Genomic DNA, 11,766 nt, shown 5'->3' on the forward strand with positions numbered 1-11,766 from the left:
TGTGCAACCTTGTTTGAGGAGCAGGAATTTTGCTTCTGGAAGCAAATCTCTGATTTTTTTGTTTATGTACGTTATGTGTGTTATAAAAATATCAAACATTAAAAATCCTGCTCATCAATATTGAGTCAGAAAAGTCAACTATATTCGGCATATTGGATTCAGCACCTTGAATTTCGAAAATCTCACTTTAAATTCGGAACAGGCGGCCAAAAAAGCCCACAGATACTGATCTTCGAAAAGTGCTGTATAATTCGCTAAATATACAAGAATGAGCAACGAAATTCAAAATTTCGGCCGGATAGATCGATAGAGAATTTAATTGCGAAGAATTTAAAAAAAAAATCGGCAAGTTTTCTGAAAAAATACGACCTGTAGGTTGATTTGAACAAAAAATGTCATTATGTACCGTGCGTCGACGCGACGGTTCCGTCGGCCGCGGGACACTTCGAACCGTTGCATTTCGGCGAACGAATCGGCGCGAAAGAGGCCATGTTTTAATACACCGTCAACCTTGTTTCAGAACGGTCGCGTAGGAATGTCAGGATGAGAGGTGAGTCGAGAAGGTTCGCCGCGGGAGAGTGTCAAGTGGATGGAAGGAATGTAGTGAGGTGGTCGAAGACGCTGACGCGAGCTCTGTCGCGTCAATAATCTGAGGACAGTAAGGTGGTCAAACGTTTATGGTCTGCGAGAAGTGCGAAGCCCTCTGACGAGTGGAGGAGACCGCGGATGGAAGGGTTGCACCCCGAAGTGACTAGCTTCGCTCTCAGAGTATCGGTGCTATGATCCACTTCGCTAGATTTCTTCCATCCAGCGTGACAGACGCGGATGGAAGGGGGTTGCTGGTTGGAGGAACTGCATCGAGAAACGTTTGCAGGAGTGACGCTGCTCGGAGCGGTAAGATCAGTCCGTGGAACGTTCCTAAGAACTCTCGTTCTCGTCTTCCTGGCGACGTTTCTCTGGCTACAGCTCCACGTGATCAGCCTGACTGGCCGAGACACCGTTGGGCAGACAGCGAACGAGACGCTGTTCGCACTTGTGCCGCAAGAACTGCACAGGTAACGTGGAGCACTTAACTCAACTTGGACTCAACTAGTCTATACCCTATAGCAGTCCCATTAAAATAAAGATTCTTCTGGTATCATAGTTTATCGAAATCGGTTCAGTAGTTTTTGAGTTTCGCGCTTCCAAACATACATACGGGACACACGAACATTTTTATATAATGGCCTCTGGGTCTGTCCCGTAACGCAGGTTCCTCAAGGAGCGTCGAAATGGCTCCACGCTGACGAACTCCAGCTCGGAGGCCTTGACCGAGTTCGAGATTGCGGAGATTCGAAGAAGCATACGTAAGGCGAATGCTGAGCAGAAGGTGTACAACGAGGAGGCGTTCGGTCCTCTGGCCATCGACGCCCCCGTGATAGTGATCCAGGTGCACACGCGGCTTACCTACCTCAGACACTTGATAGTGTCGTTGGCGCAGGCCAGAGGCATCGAGCAGACCCTCCTCGTCTTCAGCCACGACGTCTGGCACCCGGAGATCAACTACTTGGTCCAGAGCGTCGACTTCTGCCGCGTCATACAGATCTTCTACCCTCACAGCATACAGACGCACCCCAGGAGCTTCCCGGGCGAGGACCCCAACGATTGCCCGCGAAACATTCGCAAGGAGCAGTGAGTAGATCTACCCCCTTGCTCGCGCGTCGACGGTTTTTATTCAAGCTTCCGGAACCGCACTCCGCAGAGCCCTGAGCCTCGGATGTATCAACGCGAAGCACCCGGACCTGTACGGCCATTACAGGGAGGCCAAGTTCACGCAGACCAAGCACCACTGGTGGTGGAAGGCGAATCGCGTATTCGATCAGCTGTCGATCACCAGGAACCACACCGGTATGGTGCTGTTCCTCGAGGAGGACCACTACGTCGCCGAGGACTTTCTCCACGTGCTCAGGCTGATGGAGCGCACCTGTAAGCACAGCTGCGAGAGATGCAACGTCCTCTCCTTGGGCACCTATCTCAAGACTTACAATTACTTTGCGGACTTCGGTCGAAAGGTGAGGAATCGCGGCCCGATCGAATGGCTCGGTGCGCGAACTGGGGGGTGGGGGGGCTAATCGAAACGCGGGCTCCGCCGCTTCTCGCCCGACGTCGTAGCTCTAGACGAGTCAGTGCTGTCCAACCAGATCTCTTAAGGGGTTATACCTAGTCAGGTGGGCGAAAAGTGGCAAATGTTTGTGATTTTTTTTTTGAAAAAGCGCAAGCATATATTCATACAGAACATTTGGTAATTTTTTCGTACAAAAATATTTACGTATATAATAAAGTAACAACCCACATCCAAGAAGCCTTTTTAAAAATTTGCTTTTACGGTGAGCACTGCCATTCGGAACCAGATTATCTAAAACCAAGAAACAAAAAAGATTTCGTTAGTATATTAATGTATCCTCAGGTTGACGGAGAGAATTTTCCGAAATTTTAATTTAATACAAAATGGCGGCTATTTTTTATAAAAAATCAGGATTTCAACTTTAAATAGCCGCCATTTTGTTTTAAATTAAAATTTCGGAAAATTCTCTCCGTCAACCTGAGGATACATTAATATACTAACGAAATCTTTTTTGTTTCTTGGTTTTAGATAATCTGGTTCCGATTGGCAGTGCTCACCGGAAACCCAAATTTTAAAAAATGCTTCTTGGATGTGGGTTGTTAGTTTATTATAAACGTAAATATTTTTCTACGAAAAATTACCAAATGTTGTTTAAATGTTGCTCTTTTAAGCGCAACAAGTTTTGTAAAAATATACGCTTCGGCTTGTTAAAAAAAAATTCATAAATATTCGCCTCTTTTCGGCCGCCTGACTAGGTATAACCCATTAATCTTACCACTGTCTCCATCATGCACAAGACTATCAGTCACACGGTACACGACAAGTAGGTACAAATAGGTACAAGTAGATAAGGAGTGCATCCCGTGGACAGCACTGCCGTAAGTAGAAAGGATCGGTTGTAGAGGTGACAAGTTGAAGATCGAGTCTCGAACGTCGCGATAGTCGCGTAACCACAGGCGAACAATCGCTCCCTTCTCAGCTGTGAATGTCTCTGTGTATCGATGTTTCACGCACGCCCCGCCCGTTAGTTCCTCGGCGTCAACAGCGCCCTGCAAAAGGAGCTGCTGCGTGGATTAAAGCGGCGGGAGTCGTCGTTCGTGGGCCAGCGATCGGCCAAGACCGAGGACAGCAACGGCGGGACGGGCGTATTGCCAAGCAGCAGCGTCGCCACCGGGACGAGCGCAACCGGCAACGCCACAGTCACCGGATACGGGGCTGGCCAGTCCGTCGCTCGGACCGCGCACACGCCACCGCCCGCTTCGTGGGCCTTCCAGCTCCTGCCCGGTCTCTACAATCACTACCAAAAGGTTGCTGCCGACATCTTTCGACGATTCGAGTTCGGGTGGTTTCCTCTCCAGTCCTCTTCCCAGCGAACGCGCTCGACCCTTCTCCTTCGTTCTTGCCGCGAACATTCGTAAATGACGCATCTCGTTGGTTCGTTGCAACACCCAGAGGATATAAAGAAATTCGAGAAGTCGTAGCGTGAACGCACGCGCACCGATTGCACCGCGACATGGTCCTGTTCCCTTTCCCGTTGCGATTCTGTCTAGTTCTCGATAGAAAGTAATCCAACGTGTTCCATTCAGCAGGCCGAGGTGATTCCCTGGATCTCGAGCAAACACAACATGGGCATGGCTTTCAATCGCGTCACGTGGATCAAGCTGAAGAAGTGCGCCTCTCAGTTCTGCTCGTACGACGACTACAACTGGGACTGGAGCCTTCAGCACATCGCGCAGACCTGTCTGCCTCCTAGCAAAGGAGTCGGTGTCGCGCCTCGCACCGAGTCCGGCCTGGTCACGATGATGATGAGGGCGCCCAGGGTCTTTCACATAGGCGAATGGTAAGTCTCTTTCGTTATCCATCGATCCCCTATCCATGGTAACAGAGCCAGATAGACGGATTCACAAGCTTCGGGGAATTTCAGTGGAGTCCACCACAAGAAGACGAACTGCGAGTCGACCGCCGCGATAGCGAAGGTTCAGAATGTTCTGAGGGCCGCCCGGGACCACCTATTCCCTACGCAACTGATGCTCACCGTAGCTGGCACTGCGAAAAAGACGAAGCTCAGAAAGGGTAACGGTGGATGGGGCGACGTGCGGGATCACCGGCTCTGTTGGAACATCACCGCCTCCCCGGATCTGGTTCTGCCTTGAAAAGAACCTCGCCGCGGCGCTTATAGTCTCTCGCGTGAGACACTCCTTTGAATAAGTTCCTTCGTGTTGGCGAACAGTTTTACAGATCAGCGTCGGTCGGTACCGATGCTTAAACGTCTCTCGATACCCGCAGTGCTATCAAACAGTTCCCTTGACCGTTGCTCGGTATCGTCTGCCCTTTACCGCTTTATCGCGTCGTACGATAATCCTTTAGCACCGTAACTTGCCGTTGTTTTCGGGCTGAAGTTATCGGACGATCCGCCGACGAATCGATCTCCGATTCTCACCAGTGTAATCGACAGGGTAGCGTCTCGATTGTCTCGATTGTCGCGAGGATCCCGGGGGGATCCTTCTAGTTTATCGTACCATAGTCGTCGCACCTAATGCGTAGCAGCAAGGGGATTATTCATCGACGTTTCGACGAGCCGATCGTGGCGGGGCGTGGCCACCCAGGTTCGGCAGCGCTCCTCGCCTCGGGACGACCCGAGCGGAGGAACGACTCGCGAACCAGAGCCATCCACGGGTCGCGACATCTAGATAGGACTACATTTTATATTTATAAACGACATCAACGAAAATAAACGAATCGACCGATTTTCTCGTATCCGTCGATCGTTGAATCTTTATTCGCCTCCACTGCCCTCCCTATCGTTAACTCGTTAAGCGTGCGGCGACAGTACCACCACCAGAATTACAAAATGAACGGAGAAGAGACCCTCCGCGAGCGAAAAGACCGCTTAGAATCCCATAAGCTTGGCGTACTGCGGCACGTTATCGTCGTACTCCGCCTTCATGAAGTTCCCAGAGATGGGCCCCTCCAGGTTGTACTTCTCCGCGAACTTCTTGATGGAGAATCGCTTTCGCCGTGGGCCATCTCTGAAATCCACGCCGAGTCACCGTGTTACACGTGAGAGATCGTAGCTTGTAAATGGAATGATCGATGGAGTTACCTGCTGCTCAGCCTTCTCTCGTCGAACGTGATGGAGCCTTGGGTCTGTTTATAGACCAGGAAGACATACCGATGTTTCCCGGTTCCCTTTGGCGGTGCCGGTCCAACATATTCGGCGAGGACTTCCCCCTTGGCGATGTTCTCCTCTGGTATGTTTCCTACCAGCCAGTGCCGGAACTCTCGGTTGTATCCTTTCCCAGTCGGCGCGTCGGGATCTGAAACGATAGTAGATCGATACGTCAGCGATGATACGAATCAACGACCGGCCCCGACCCGCGACAAAGATGGCTGCGCCAGGAGAAAACAGGTTTAGCTCTATGGTGAAAGTGATCCGTGAGAGGCTCGACAGGCCGAGATAAGGCAACGTAAGGTCGCGTACTCCTCGCCGCCAGAAAGACCACTATAGAATGAATTTAAGGCTGCGAATGAAATGGCGGGGAGCTTTGGCTTACCAGTCATCACGATCGTATAGAGCACTCCCCCCTCGTGCTTGTAGTGGATCTCCGGGATCTTCTGGGTCTCCGTTGGCGTGAATTCGTTTCCAAACTCAACCGCTTTGCCACCGTACTTGACCTGATTCACAACCATTTGTCATCGCAGTACCGAAAACTTTAATCGATATCGTAGAGCTTCGTTATACCTCTATTTTGTCTGCAGGGGCCGCGGCAATTATGTCTGGCACGACTTTTGCTGCCTCGAATGCCGACTGAACGCTGGTGGCCGCGATAACGTGGGCACCGCAAATCAGAACACCTGCAAATTAATTTCCCGCAAGTTTAGTAGACTACAACATGATCGATTTAGTAGTACCGTGATCAATAAGAGTAATGTATACAGACCTACTATAGCGAAGTACTTCATCCTCGTCTCGTTACCGCCAAGCAACCAAGAAACTATAATTCCAACGGGTCGAGTGAAACGTTTTATTCCCTTGGCTGTCCCCACCCAACCGTCAGCCTGTCAAGGATTCGCTCCACGCTCAACTTTTTCCTCCGTTCTCATCGTCTAAATGCCTATGCTTCTCTCTACCCCACCTCTCCATCCTTTCTCCTTTCCTAGCTGGAGTTCAAACAATAAATCATTGCGTTTTAATTGGCATTCGGCGGGACACGCGCCAGACAAAAGAATTGTCGACCCAGTTGCGGTAGACTGCAGATAATTAACTATTTCAGGGCTTCGGATGTTTAGAAGCGATCGGCCCCTGCAGCGTGTACGATGAACGCCCGTAAACGGCCAACAGGGTCAAGAGGCGATGGGTTTGGAATACTTTGGTCTAATTACGTGGCTGCCCTGTTTATGCAAATATGCAGTTTTATGCAGGATGCTTGAAAACGTATAAGATAAAAGACCCTTTCCCTAATACATTGGATTTAAGTGCACTTTTCTGTGCAGAAAGTTACATGGCAGGTTTATAGAGAAACAACAGCGGCGATCGTATAAATGTCAGGTTTAATGCACTGGTATTCGTATGCTATACAAAAATCTAAATGTATCAAAATACAAATCTAGGCGCCGAGTTGCTTGTACAGCACTGGAACGTAATCATCGTACTCAGCCTGGAACATATTGCCAGCGATCGAATCCCCAAGCTTGTACTTCGAGGCAAACTTTTTAATGGAAAAGTTTGGACGGCCATCCCCGCTTGTATTGGTCAAACATTTCTCAGTGAACGTGATCTTTTCAGGTTGCTTGTACACCAGAAAGACGTAACGATGAAGACCCGTGCCTTCTGGTGGCCCAGCGCCAATGTACGCGGAGAGAACTTCTCCTTTAGACACGTCGTTACCAGGAATGTTTCCTACCAGCCAATGATGCCACTCGCGGAACTTTGGCTCTTTACGGCTGGGGGCATCGGGATCTGAAGCGAGAATGTAAAGACATTATTGAAAAGCAAACGTTATACGAGTCTACGGTGGGTTACGTACCAGTCATACAAAGAGTATACAGGACATTTGCCTCTGCGGTCCAGGTGACGGTAGGTGGGTCCTTCACCTGAGTTGGAGTTAGTACCTTGCCGATCTCCACAACATTATTGTTGGGATAGGCAACGCTCAGCTCGCTCGGTGGGACCTTGTCGATGACGTCGGGCACGACGCCGTGAGTTTGCAACGCCTGAGCCATGGACGATAGAAGACGAGTACCGATTTCCACGAGAGGCCTTTTCGCGATCAAGCTTGCTGAAAGTGTGGCGAAAAGTGTGGTTAACGTGCGAACACGTTGTTCCACGTAGCAAATAAATGCTGATTACGAAACAAGGTTATCGCGAGAATCCGGCACTATATAGGTCGGGATAATCAATCGGTAATCGCAAACTGAATATCGCGGATAGAAAACGTGAAGAGCGAGTGGAACGCACGAAACAAAACAGGTTCCATTGGTTACCGCGCAATATTTATGTAAACGTATGAAAAATCGATTTAAATACTTGTGCGCCGGTCCAGGCAATATTACTTGCGTTCATTAATAACAGTGACATGCTGGAACACGAACCAACGAGCAGGTAAACGTAAAGTATTCCTTGTACAGAACTGAATACGCTTAAATAGAAGCCGGTATATGCCGGTGTCCGATACGTGGCTCTTATCGCCAGTTCTCTTTCGCGAACATTTCGCAACGGCAATACGTATTATTGCACGAAGGCCAATCGTCAGTTGGGCCGAGGGGAAGGCACCGATTAGCTATAAGATTCTAGGAGAATCTAGCGAATCATTCTTTAATGAATGTTCTGCTTCGTTGCATATCTGACTTGACAAATAATGTAGCGGTATAAAAAGTTATTTTGACACTGTAATCATTCGAACAGTATATTAACTGTAAGAGATTTATAGGAATGTCATTTATATGTTATTAATATTGAAAGTCTGTAAGATATACTGTATTAGGTATATGTTATTTATGCAATAATATACTTTATTTTCTACTGTTCAATGTATATTAAATAATAGTTCCGATTGTGCACTACGAATGTACTAAACCATTAGTAATAAACGATGCTTTCATACCTCAATTATTTATGACTATTATTCTCCACGCCTATATCCATATCATTCCGTAGTTTCTCGAGCTGTTATTATTATAATTTACAGAGTTTTAGAATTGTATTCGAAACGTAGATGTTTAGAAAGTTTCTGCAAAACTCTGTCTGTACTAAAATTGACAATAAGGCAAGCCGCAGTGCCTATAGAAAATAAGTATGTACAGATTCTATCACCGATCAGGATCCCTACATTATCTTCGAATTGGCTTTTACACCAGGAAATTCTGCAAAGTTAATATGAATTCATGATGCAAGTGGAGGTGGCACGGTCGAGCTACGCGGTAGAGAGCGCGTTAGTGTGTGCGACAAAGAGGGAGATAGGTTTTGCGCCACTAACTTTGGTTATGTGATCCTGGCACAGCAGCAGGAGTACATAACCAGAGTTAGTGGCACGCCATCTATGTCCCTCCTTGTCGCACACGCTAGCGCTCTCTCTCGCACAGCTCGGCCGTGCCACCTCTTTTAGTATCATGTACTCCTATTACCTCGGCGAATTTCCTGGTCCAAACAGCACACTCGGGAACTTCTTGTGGATAATGTAGGGATCGCGGTGGGTAATCTAACCTATATAAAAGGCTTTTTTATTAGTAACTATGTATCGATTCGTAAATAAAACGCATACGAGTGATTACTGAACGTTGTCACAACACTATAGTCTCAAATCCAGCTGTACAAATGTATAAATCATTTTGAAAAGATCGAAAATCCTTAAACAAAGTATGCATTCACTAACCGCGGCGAGAGACTTGTATCTCTGTGCAAAAACTCTTCATAGCTGCTTAATTGTAATCGGAATCATTACAACTATCACGTAGGAAAGTAGCCAAGGGTCCATACTGTAAGATGAAACTGCAAAAGTTGATAAATTACATCTAGAAAATGCATCAACAATCGACGAAGCTTGAGTGCCTACATAAGACCGCGGCGAGAGACTTGTATCTCTGTGCAAAAACTCTTCATAGCTGCTTAATTGTAATCGGAATCATTACAACTATCACGTAGGAAAGTAGCCAAGGGTCCATACTGTAAGATGAAACTGCAAAAGTTGATAAATTACATCTAGAAAATGCACCAACAATCGACGAAGCTTGAGTGCCTACATAGGACGGCGCCATTGTTCTCGTCATCGTCTCAAAGAACCGTTAATAACTAATTAATTGTAATCAAAATCTGCGCAACGATCACATAGGAAAGTAGCCAAGGGTCTATTCTTTGAGAGGCGACTCTAAAAGTTCATAAAATATTCGCAGGAAATGAGAAATTAGTGAATTTCCAGTGACTGCGTAATATTTCTATCTCCCTCCTTGTCGCACACGCTAGCGCTCTCTCTCGCACAGCTCGGCCGTGCCACCTCTTTTAGTATCATGTACTCCTATTACCTCGGCGAATTTCCTGGTCTAAACAGCACACTCGGGAACTTCTTGTGGATAATGTAGGGATCGCGGTGGGTAATCTAACCTATATAAAAGGCTTTTTTATTAGTAACTATGTATCGATTCGTAAATAAAACGCATACGAGTGATTACTGAACGTTGTCACAACACTATAGTCTCAAATCCAGCTGTACAAATGTATAAATCATTTTGAAAAGATCGAAAATCCTTAAACAAAGTATGCATTCACTAACCGCGGCGAGAGACTTGTATCTCTGTGCAAAAACTCTTCATAGCTGCTTAATTGTAATCGGAATCATTACAACTATCACGTAGGAAAGTAGCCAAGGGTCCATACTGTAAGATGAAACTGCAAAAGTTGATAAATTACATCTAGAAAATGCACCAACAATCGACGAAGCTTGAGTGCCTACATAGGACGGCGCCATTGTTCTCGTCATCGTCTCAAAGAACCGTTAATAACTAATTAATTGTAATCAAAATCTGCGCAACGATCACATAGGAAAGTAGCCAAGGGTCTATTCTTTGAGAGGCGACTCTAAAAGTTCATAAAATATTCGCAGGAAATGAGAAATTAGTGAATTTCCAGTGACTGCGTAATATTTCTATCTCCCTCCTTGTCGCGCACACTAGCGCTCTCTCTCGCACGCTCCACCTATCTCCCTCCTTGTCGCACACGCTAGCGCTCTCTCTCGCACAGCTCGGCCGTGCCACCTCTTTTAGTATCATGTACTCCTATTACCTCGGCGAATTTCCTGGTCCAAACAGCACACTCGGGAACTTCTTGTGGATAATGTAGGGATCGCGGTGGGTAATCTAACCTATATAAAAGGCTTTTTTATTAGTAACTATGTATCGATTCGTAAATAAAACGCATACGAGTGATTACTGAACGTTGTCACAACACTATAGTCTCAAATCCAGCTGTACAAATGTATAAATCATTTTGAAAAGATCGAAAATCCTTAAACAAAGTATGCATTCACTAACCGCGGCGAGAGACTTGTATCTCTGTGCAAAAACTCTTCATAGCTGCTTAATTGTAATCGGAATCATTACAACTATCACGTAGGAAAGTAGCCAAGGGTCCATACTGTAAGATGAAACTGCAAAAGTTGATAAATTACATCTAGAAAATGCACCAACAATCGACGAAGCTTGAGTGCCTACATAGGACGGCGCCATTGTTCTCGTCATCGTCTCAAAGAACCGTTAATAACTAATTAATTGTAATCAAAATCTGCGCAACGATCACATAGGAAAGTAGCCAAGGGTCTATTCTTTGAGAGGCGACTCTAAAAGTTCATAAAATATTCGCAGGAAATGAGAAATTAGTGAATTTCCAGTGACTGCGTAATATTTCTATCTCCCTCCTTGTCGCGCACACTAGCGCTCTCTCTCGCACGCTCCACCTATCTCCCTCCTTGTCGCACACGCTAGCGCTCTCTCTCGCACAGCTCGGCCGTGCCACCTCTTTTAGTATCATGTACTCCTATTACCTCGGCGAATTTCCTGGTCCAAACAGCACACTCGGGAACTTCTTGTGGATAATGTAGGGATCGCGGTGGGTAATCTAACCTATATAAAAGGCTTTTTTATTAGTAACTATGTATCGATTCGTAAATAAAACGCATACGAGTGATTACTGAACGTTGTCACAACACTATAGTCTCAAATCCAGCTGTACAAATGTATAAATCATTTTGAAAAGATCGAAAATCCTTAAACAAAGTATGCATTCACTAACCGCGGCGAGAGACTTGTATCTCTGTGCAAAAACTCTTCATAGCTGCTTAATTGTAATCGGAATCATTACAACTATCACGTAGGAAAGTAGCCAAGGGTCCATACTGTAAGATGAAACTGCAAAAGTTGATAAATTACATCTAGAAAATGCACCAACAATCGACGAAGCTTGAGTGCCTACATAGGACGGCGCCATTGTTCTCGTCATCGTCTCAAAGAACCGTTAATAACTAATTAATTGTAATCAAAATCTGCGCAACGATCACATAGGAAAGTAGCCAAGGGTCTATTCTTTGAGAGGCGACTCTAAAAGTTCATAAAATATTCGCAGGAAATGAGAAATTAGTGAATTTCCAGTGACTGCGTAATATTTCTATCTCCCT

The 11,766-nt window shown here is 46.3% G+C and overlaps 3 protein-coding genes across 10 annotated transcripts in view; 1 reads left to right on the top strand and 2 right to left on the bottom strand.

The window, feature by feature from the left end:
* Mgat2 (alpha-1,6-mannosyl-glycoprotein 2-beta-N-acetylglucosaminyltransferase) overlaps nucleotides 1-4,861 on the top strand; it is a 30,506-nt gene extending 25,645 nt beyond the window's left edge. Inside the window, exons 2-8 of one of the 4 annotated variants that reach the window (XM_076822160.1) lie at nucleotides 521-550; nucleotides 875-1,055; nucleotides 1,252-1,671; nucleotides 1,742-2,051; nucleotides 3,133-3,411; nucleotides 3,694-3,944; nucleotides 4,029-4,861. In XM_076822160.1, the coding sequence (XP_076678275.1) occupies nucleotides 521-550; nucleotides 875-1,055; nucleotides 1,252-1,671; nucleotides 1,742-2,051; nucleotides 3,133-3,411; nucleotides 3,694-3,944; nucleotides 4,029-4,257 (1,700 nt within the window). In that variant the 3' untranslated portion in view covers nucleotides 4,258-4,861. Of the gene's footprint in view, nucleotides 1-520; nucleotides 551-874; nucleotides 1,056-1,251; nucleotides 1,672-1,741; nucleotides 2,052-3,132; nucleotides 3,412-3,690; nucleotides 3,945-4,028 lie in introns of all 4 variants that reach the window. The other 3 variants (XM_076822159.1, XM_076822163.1, XM_076822162.1) reach the window with 3 other exon arrangements.
* Nucleotides 4,826-6,510, bottom strand: LOC143374221 (protein D2). The gene is made up of 5 exons (XM_076822177.1): nucleotides 6,046-6,510; nucleotides 5,847-5,959; nucleotides 5,659-5,779; nucleotides 5,208-5,421; nucleotides 4,826-5,133 (listed from the first exon to the last, which is right to left on the bottom strand). The coding sequence occupies exons 1-5, from the start codon at nucleotides 6,065-6,067 to the stop codon at nucleotides 4,995-4,997; spliced, it is 609 nt and encodes a 202-aa protein (XP_076678292.1). The 5' UTR covers nucleotides 6,068-6,510; the 3' UTR covers nucleotides 4,826-4,994.
* A 127-nt stretch (nucleotides 6,511-6,637) lies between these two features.
* On the bottom strand, nucleotides 6,638-7,845 carry LOC143374220 (protein D2). 5 transcript variants are annotated; one of them, XM_076822174.1, is made up of 3 exons: nucleotides 7,697-7,845; nucleotides 7,132-7,383; nucleotides 6,638-7,064 (listed from the first exon to the last, which is right to left on the bottom strand). In XM_076822174.1, exons 2-3 carry the CDS (start codon nucleotides 7,325-7,327, stop codon nucleotides 6,712-6,714), a joined length of 549 nt encoding a protein of 182 aa, XP_076678289.1. In that variant the 5' UTR covers nucleotides 7,328-7,383; nucleotides 7,697-7,845; the 3' UTR covers nucleotides 6,638-6,711. The 5 variants fall into 5 exon arrangements, with proteins under 5 accessions (XP_076678289.1, XP_076678287.1, XP_076678288.1 ...); XM_076822172.1 differs by having other exon boundaries at nucleotides 7,658-7,833; XM_076822173.1 differs by having other exon boundaries at nucleotides 7,563-7,831.
* Nucleotides 7,846-11,766: the final 3,921 nt, after the last annotated feature.

This window comes from Andrena cerasifolii, chromosome 10 (assembly GCF_050908995.1).
Source record: "Andrena cerasifolii isolate SP2316 chromosome 10, iyAndCera1_principal, whole genome shotgun sequence".
Classification (NCBI taxonomy): Eukaryota; Metazoa; Arthropoda; class Insecta; order Hymenoptera; family Andrenidae; genus Andrena; species Andrena cerasifolii.

Coding starts and splice junctions, on each gene's coding strand:
- LOC143374221 (XM_076822177.1), bottom strand. CDS start 6,067: ATGAAGTACTTCGCTATAGTAG. Junction 5,960..6,045: donor GAAGTACTTCGCTATAGTAG/GTCTGTATACAT, acceptor ATTAATTTGCAG/GTGTTCTGATTTGCGGTGCC. Junction 5,422..5,658: donor CTATACGATCGTGATGACTG/GTAAGCCAAAGC, acceptor CTATCGTTTCAG/ATCCCGACGCGCCGACTGGG.
- LOC143374220 (XM_076822172.1), bottom strand. CDS start 7,682: ATGTCACTGTTATTAATGAACGCAA. Junction 7,384..7,657: donor ACTGTTATTAATGAACGCAA/GTAATATTGCCT, acceptor CCACACTTTCAG/CAAGCTTGATCGCGAAAAGG. Junction 7,065..7,131: donor GTATACTCTTTGTATGACTG/GTACGTAACCCA, acceptor TTCTCGCTTCAG/ATCCCGATGCCCCCAGCCGT.